The sequence below is a fragment of the Propithecus coquereli genome, unplaced genomic scaffold (assembly GCF_000956105.1).
Source record: "Propithecus coquereli isolate 6110/MARCELLA unplaced genomic scaffold, Pcoq_1.0 Scaffold334, whole genome shotgun sequence".
NCBI lineage: Eukaryota > Metazoa > Chordata > Mammalia > Primates > Indriidae > Propithecus > Propithecus coquereli.
In genome coordinates, this window is record NW_012148997.1 from 1,490,801 (window position 1) to 1,498,149 (window position 7,349).

At 41.1% G+C, this 7,349-nt stretch overlaps 1 protein-coding gene across 1 annotated transcript; it reads right to left on the bottom strand.

Annotated features, from left to right (window-relative positions):
* Window positions 1-1,009: 1,009 nt before the first annotated feature.
* Window positions 1,010-2,003, bottom strand: LOC105815430 (olfactory receptor 2A5). Its single transcript, XM_012650579.1, has one exon. The coding sequence runs from the start codon at window positions 1,973-1,975 to the stop codon at window positions 1,043-1,045; it is 933 nt and encodes a 310-aa protein (XP_012506033.1). The 5' UTR covers window positions 1,976-2,003; the 3' UTR covers window positions 1,010-1,042.
* Window positions 2,004-7,349: the final 5,346 nt, after the last annotated feature.

The window sequence follows — 7,349 nt, forward strand, 5'->3', positions numbered from 1 at the left end:
AATAAAACAAATTATTCTTCCATATCATTGTGACCACTTGGGTCCAGGAAAAGTGATTTATATCACCTGGAGTAGATGCTCTTTGGAATTTTGTTGAGATTCCCGAAAATCTTTGTCAGATTTGCCATGTTATTGGTTCTGAGTGGCAGTCTGCAATGCTACAGCAAGCTATCAGTTTCCGTAGATGCTTTCTTCCTTTGCAATGTTTTCATACTCCTCTAATGTTTTATGGAATCACCATAATGATGAATTGCCACCTATACCCAGCTTTGCAACCCAAATCCTGGAAAATGTAACTCTCCCTAATAACTTTCTCTCATATTTATTCTAAATGCAAATGCTTTCCAAACTCTTTCTAATTAAATGGTGCAGAAATTAAATGAAAGGAAAAAAAGTCCTGATATTTCTCTGTCTTTCAAATTAAAAAAAGAAAATCATAAAATTAAATTTTACTTTACAGAAATGGATGAGTTAGGCTCATTCAGATGAATTTCCAGTACTAATGTCATCAGCCTCAGACTTGAAGTTCCAGACCAGCCATTGGCTCTACTCTTAGTCTTGTCATAATACGTTCCCAGTAGGGGCTGCTTAGCCAAGGACAGTGTTTATTCTATCTTGTCAGAGATGCTCTTGTAGCACCATATATTATGGGATTATTATTAAATAGTATAGATATAGGACAACAAGGGGGATGGAAATCGCAGGGAAATTTCAGAGGAAATTTGAGAGAACTAAGCTTCAAAGGAAGAGAAACCAGACCCTAGGTTGTGCTGGGAACCGGCAGGAGGAGTCCATGGTTCTGCTCATACGTGCTGCCCTTCACGACGTGGCTCTTCTCTCCACGGGCCTGTGCTCTCTATGCCTTTCTGTGGATGCTTGTGGTCTGCACAGTACTCCACATTTAGAGACAGGATCTGACCAATATATATTCCTGATATCAGAAATTTAAGAGATAAGACTTTAAGGCATTTACATTGTCATTCCCACAGACCTACCTCATACAGAGAAAACCTTCCACCCTCAAGACTCTCCCTGGCACCCCTCACCTTGATCTGTGTTTCCACAACACTCTCTTTAGGGCACCCTTGACCTCTGCATTCCTCAGGCTGTAGATCAGGGAGTTCAGCATGGGGTTGAAAAGGCTGTAAAACAGGGAAAGGATCTTCTGCTGCTCCTCAGGATGGTGGAACTTGGGGGCCATATACAGGACAATGGCACTGCCAAAGAAGAGCCCGACCACGCAGAGGTGGGAGGAGCAGGTGGAGAAGGCCTTTCTGCGGCCCTCCCCTGACTGGATCCTCAGGATGGCCAGCAGGATGCGTGAGTAGGAGACCAGCACCAGGCAGAGGGGCCCCACCAGGATGAACACGGAAGCAGCAAAGATGACCACTTGGTTGAGCCGGGTGTCAGCACAGGCCAGCTTGAGGACAGACAGGATTTCGCAGAAGAAGTGGCTGATTTCATGAGGCCCACAGAAGGGCAGCCTCAGGATGAGAACCACGTGGACCAGGGCCAGGAGGGAGCCACATGCCCAGGAAGTGACAGCAAGGACAGTGCAGACTCTCCAGCTCATGATGACAGAATATTGCAGAGGGTGGCAGATGGCCACATAACGGTCATAGGACATCATTACCAAGATGAGACACTCAGTGTGAGCAAAAGCCATGTATAAAAAGGTCTGCATTATGCACGGGGCAAAGGAGATGGCTTTTTTCTTATTCAGAAGGTTTGCCAGCATCTTGGGGACATTGTTGGAAGCATATGAAATATCAACAATGGCCAGATGTGAGAGGAAGAAGTACATGGGGGTGTGGAGCTTGGAGTCCAGCCAGATGAGCCCCAGGATGACCCCGTTTCCCAGCAGGGTGAGGACGTAGAACAGGGAGAAGAGCACACAGAGAAGCATCTGCATCTTTGGGCTGAGTGGAAATCCCAGGAGAATGAATTCTGTGACCCATGTCTGATTTTCTGTCATGCTTTGGTGACAGTGTCTGTACTGGCCACTGCTGTGGCTGGGAGAGGTGTGCTGAGGAGTAAATGCAGAAGTGGATTAGTCATTAAACAGGAAGAGAGGGTTAGTGGTGTACCCGTGCATTGACTCAGTCAGCAATGTTTTTCAGAATCTTTATGTCAAATCCTTTAATCCCTAATGAAGGAGAAAGAAACTCAGTTCAGGTAACTAGTGTAAGTCAACACAGGGTATCATATACTATTTCCATTTCTACAGAATTTTATTTAACTTTGATGGTAAGACCCACATTTTTACTACCATAATGGCAGTCACAGAGTAAACTGTTTCCCAGAATGATTAGCCATTTCATTTTTGAGAAAGGACCATATCCATGTTCTCACATATTTTTCACTTTCTAACTTATTTAGTTCCCATATTTTATTCCTATTTTCTCTTCATCATTTTGTTTTCTCATATTTTATTACTTGTGCAAAGTACATTGCACTTAGCAGGTGTTCAATAAACCATCATAGAGGAATATATGAATGCAAGAATGAAAGGATGACATTTACAAATGCAATTTCAAGTAGGGCCATTTCCCTGTTTTCACTAGTTTCAGGGCTTTAGCAAACGAAGCTTACATTTAGTATTTTACTTCTTGGTGCTACCCAGGAAAATTTGGCTATTTCCTTTCTGGGCATGAGTAAAGAGTGGCATCACTAATTTGGCCAGTATTCATGAAGTAATTTCTGATATATGGTCAGGGCAAGTGGTTATTTATGTGAAGAGTTAACAGTATAATATTCCTGCTCCTGCCTTCACTCCACCCCCTTGCAGGGCTGCTTCCCTGGTTCTGAGTAGCTGCTGTTTCTGGTACACTGCCCAATATAGTTGTTGAATGAAAGAATGGATGGATGGACGAACAGAAGGCTTTACACTAGGAATAACATTGAAAGGGCATATTTTAGATTTTAATCAAGTCTTTCAAATCTTCTTTAATTTTCTTTGGCTGCCATTTCACCAATCATATGGCCAAGGGGGCTACAGAAGGGAAAACCTGGATGTTTCATAAAAGTATGCAATGGATAGCTTAATGTGTAGCTTATGACTCCACCTCTGCAAATGCTAACCCTATCTTAAGCCCAGAAAACTTCCTGCCCATAAATTGACCCTGTATCTCCCATTCAGTACACTGATTTCTGGAACCCTTCCATCCTCCAGATTCCAGCTTCTTTAAACTACCACACTTTGCAAAACACCCTTTACTCACTGTGGTAGTGGATTGCTCTTGTCTCAGAAATAGGGTTGGATTTAGAAGAAATCGTGCCGAGGTCAAGGCAGCTTTTGCAGGTCAGGTCTGAGGATCTTGCTCCCTCTAGGAGCCTCTGAAAGAAGAACTTCCCAGTTGCAGGACTTGTCAAAGTGTTCTCTTAATGCAGGCGGTGCAGGGACTGTGGCCTGCTCACTGGAAACACCAGCAGAACAGGCTTTATGGAGGGGTCATCTCCACCCGAACCCTCCTAGATTGTCCCTGAGGACCAGGACACATAGCACTCAGACTCCCTATCTACCAGGAGAACCAAAAGTTGTTTGTCTTTCTTTCTCCATTTCTCTGGGCCCTGGGGATGGATGTTCACAAGAAAAGGAGCTGGCAGGAGATGACTTAATACCCAGCTGGCACCCTAACCTGGAATTCATATAGTAATAAGAACATACATACTCCTGGGACCACACTGCAAACTACACTCCCCAAGTATTTGGATGGTGATGGGCTGATGGATCTCATTCTTGCTCGATTTGGATTAAGTGGAGCTTGGTGGGGGCAGAGTATCATCCTCATGTGATAATGGCTCAAAAATCTCCTTCTCCTTAGGTAGTTCTAATGCAGGTGTTGGTAGACATGAAAAAACACTTCTATTAACCTTCCCACACTGGGGTGAGAAAGATTCTGAGGCCTTTCCACGGAGTACCTGAGATTGGATATAGGGCAAAAGAAATAAGGAAAGACAGACATTAGGGTCAACCCAGCCTTGAAGGGGCATCATGATAGAAGCTCTGGTGTTTAGAGGGCAGCAGATGTCTGATTCACATCTTTACTGTGATGTCCCCAAGAATTTAGTGAAACCTCAGACTGAGGTGTTGTATTTATATTTACATGATAAAGCAGAGACAGAGGATGCCCTGAAATACTTTCTGATTGTTTCTTTTATGTCCATATCTCTCTCTCTCATGTGTGTGTGTGTGTGTGTGTGTGTGTGTGTGTGTGTGTGTGTGTGTTTGCTGGTTGGGGAATGTTTTGGAGAGAAACATCCAAAACTTATTTATCAGGACACATTTGGTTCTTTGCTTGAGAGAGATGCAGGTTGTTAATGTGTGAGCCACGTGGTTCGCTGCTACCAAAGGAGGGAAGGAAATATGCCTGCGGTTTCGGCTCACAGACTATAAAGGATTCAAAGCAGGTATATTTTTATGGCCAGAATAATGAAGCTCAAGGAATAATTTTCCTACAACCTCTGAAGGAGTGATAAGAAAAGTTTAGGAACTATGTACGGTGGTTAGAAAAAATAGCTGCAGCACCTAACAAAAACAAAATGAATTTATTGACTATCTAAAACTGGAGAACTAAATAAAATATCACCAGGATGCTTTTCAATTATTCATATATTATCTACATATGGATGTTTTATATCCACAATTATCCCTGTGTAGATGCTTAATAATTAATTGTCTCATGCATTAATTAATCCACTCATGCAATTTACGTTTATTGAGCATCTTCTCTATGTAGGCATTGTCCTGACCTAGACATGGGAGAAGAAAACATTAATAAGATACTGTATCCATCTTCCAGGACTTTGCAGTATCCCTGCAAATAAACAATTTGGGACTGTGATACAAGCATGCACAGTACACCATGGGACCAAGGGAGGGTATGGTAGATTACTCTGAGAGGGTGCTGGGAAAGGCTTCAACCATAGATGGATGTTTAGAAATGCTTCAGGAAGACATCAGATGGATAGGACATGCCAGGCTGTACCTTAGGGTGTAAGAGGGGCACAGAAAAAGAATGATACTGAAAAAGGGGTTCATGGGCAAGCTTCTGTACCATGTCAGATATGCTGGACTTCATTGTAAATAGAGTAGAATGATATGACTCGATGTGTGATTGCTAAGTTTACTTTTTGGTTAATGTGAAGAACATTTAAAAGAATAAGATTGGAGACTTAGTCCAGGCTACCTTAAAAGTCTGCATGTTCAAGTGACAAATGATAAGCATCTGAGTGAAGGTGATAGCCTTGGGGATGGGTAGGAGGGAATGGATGTGCAACATGTAAAGGAAATGCAATTGTCAGCATTTAGGGACTTTTGGTATGTGGGGAGGAAACAGCAGAGCTAGGTTGCTTCCCAGGTTTCTGATTTGTGTGGCTGTATATAAAGTGTTTTCATTCACTTACGTAGACAATACCTGGGGAAGAACATATTTAAAGGCAAGAGTTAAAAAAGAGTATAATTTTGAACATGATGGGTTTGATGTCCCTGAGATATATAGGTGAGCTTATCCAACAATGAATTAACTAAATTATTTTGGAGTTCATTAGAGATATCTGGGCCAAAGATATGGATTTGGGAACCATATGATCGTTAAAGTCATGATAACAAATAAGGGTATTTAAGGGGAGCAGTTTTAATGAGAAAACAAAAAGGACAAGAACAATATCCTAATAATTACCAATATTTAAGAGATGGACAGAGGAGCTAAATCTCCTAAAGAGAGCAAGAATTTCAGAGAGAGAGGCAGGCAGCAAACCAAAGAATATGAATGAAAGGAATCAGTGAGCTCTGCTATTAATACTTGTCATCCCAGGAGGCAAACTAAGATACTCACTTTAATCCTATGAGTAATTCTAAGTCTATGTTTTAGGAATGAGAATATTCTTCATGTAAAAAGCCGCACTGAATTTAATACTTGTAGTGAAATAAAATAAAACCGAAGTTACTAACAGATGGCCAACACTATCCTTCAAGAATAACACAGCACTTTTTTAGTTTAATTTCCCATTTTCGTTAACCTTTACAACAGTGAGCATTAAGTGATATGTATGGAAAATTTTAATTTCCAAAGAGCCTATTAGTAAGCTGTTAATGAGAGATAAATATAAATGTGCGGCAACTTCATTGTGAAAATTAAAAGTAATTACTTACAAGTGAAAATGAGGACTCGACAGAAGGTGATGCCAAGGATGGAAAGGCAGATGAACAAAAGTTTCCAAAGTGAGGCTTATCAATAATTTACCCAGGCAGAAACCCACTGTGTTCAAAAAGAGCTTCTAACAGTCCCCCTGGAAGCACACATTATGCTCTAGTAACTCATAAACATTATTCTTTTTTTTTTTTTATTTCAGCATGTTATGGGGGTACAGATGATTAGGTTACGTATGATGCCCTTACCCTCCCTCCCCCCAAGTCCGAGCTTCAAGTGTGTCCATTCCCCCGGAGGTGCGCATTGCACTCATTGTTTGTGCATATGCCCGTCCCCTCCTCCCCCCTCTCCCCTCCCCCTGCCCAACATCTAATACATGTTATTCTTATATGTGCACTTAAATGTTGATATTCTTAATTCCTCAGCACACTCAGAAAGGGTTGATGGTTGGAAAAGTAATGGAATTTCACACCTTCTTATTTCTTCTCCAGTTAGGGGACAAAGGTCAACATAATTTCTCATATTTCCTGGGACCATAGGATAGTCTCAAAGGGAAGGAGAAAGAGACATCTTCAAACACAGAAGAATCAGTATCCGATATTGAATGTATTAATAAATATAATTCCCAAAGACAAATTGTATGTCTGTTAATTTGTTGCTTTTTAGAATACAGTTAAATTCCCAACCTTTACCTCTCAACTGCTAAGCATTTTGTTGACTCCATTGACAATGGAGAAATGTTTCTCCAAGCACAGTCCAAGGACCACCAGCATAAAAACAGTACTTCACCCTTAATGAGGGAGCAAAAGTACCTCGCAAACTCTAAATCTCAGTGTATATGTAAGGTACTATTTTTTAAAACCTTGTATGCATGCAAGGAAACTTAGAGACCATTTTATCCAAAGGCATAATTTTAAAGAAGAGAACTTTGAAGCTAGAGAAAATATGACTTCTTCAAGACTAAGTGCAGATTTAAGATAAGAACCCAGGAATCTCAAATACATGAATAGTATATTCAAAATGGAATGCTTAATTTTCTTCTCCCTGTCTCACCTATCACAGTAAGTTGCATCACTGCCCGCACAAGTTACTTAAGTGAGAAATTGAGTCATTCTTGATTCTTCTTCCTTTCCAAAATTTATCTGAAGTCTGTTAACTTCTCTCCATCTTCAATGCCACCACTCAGTCCACAGTCTC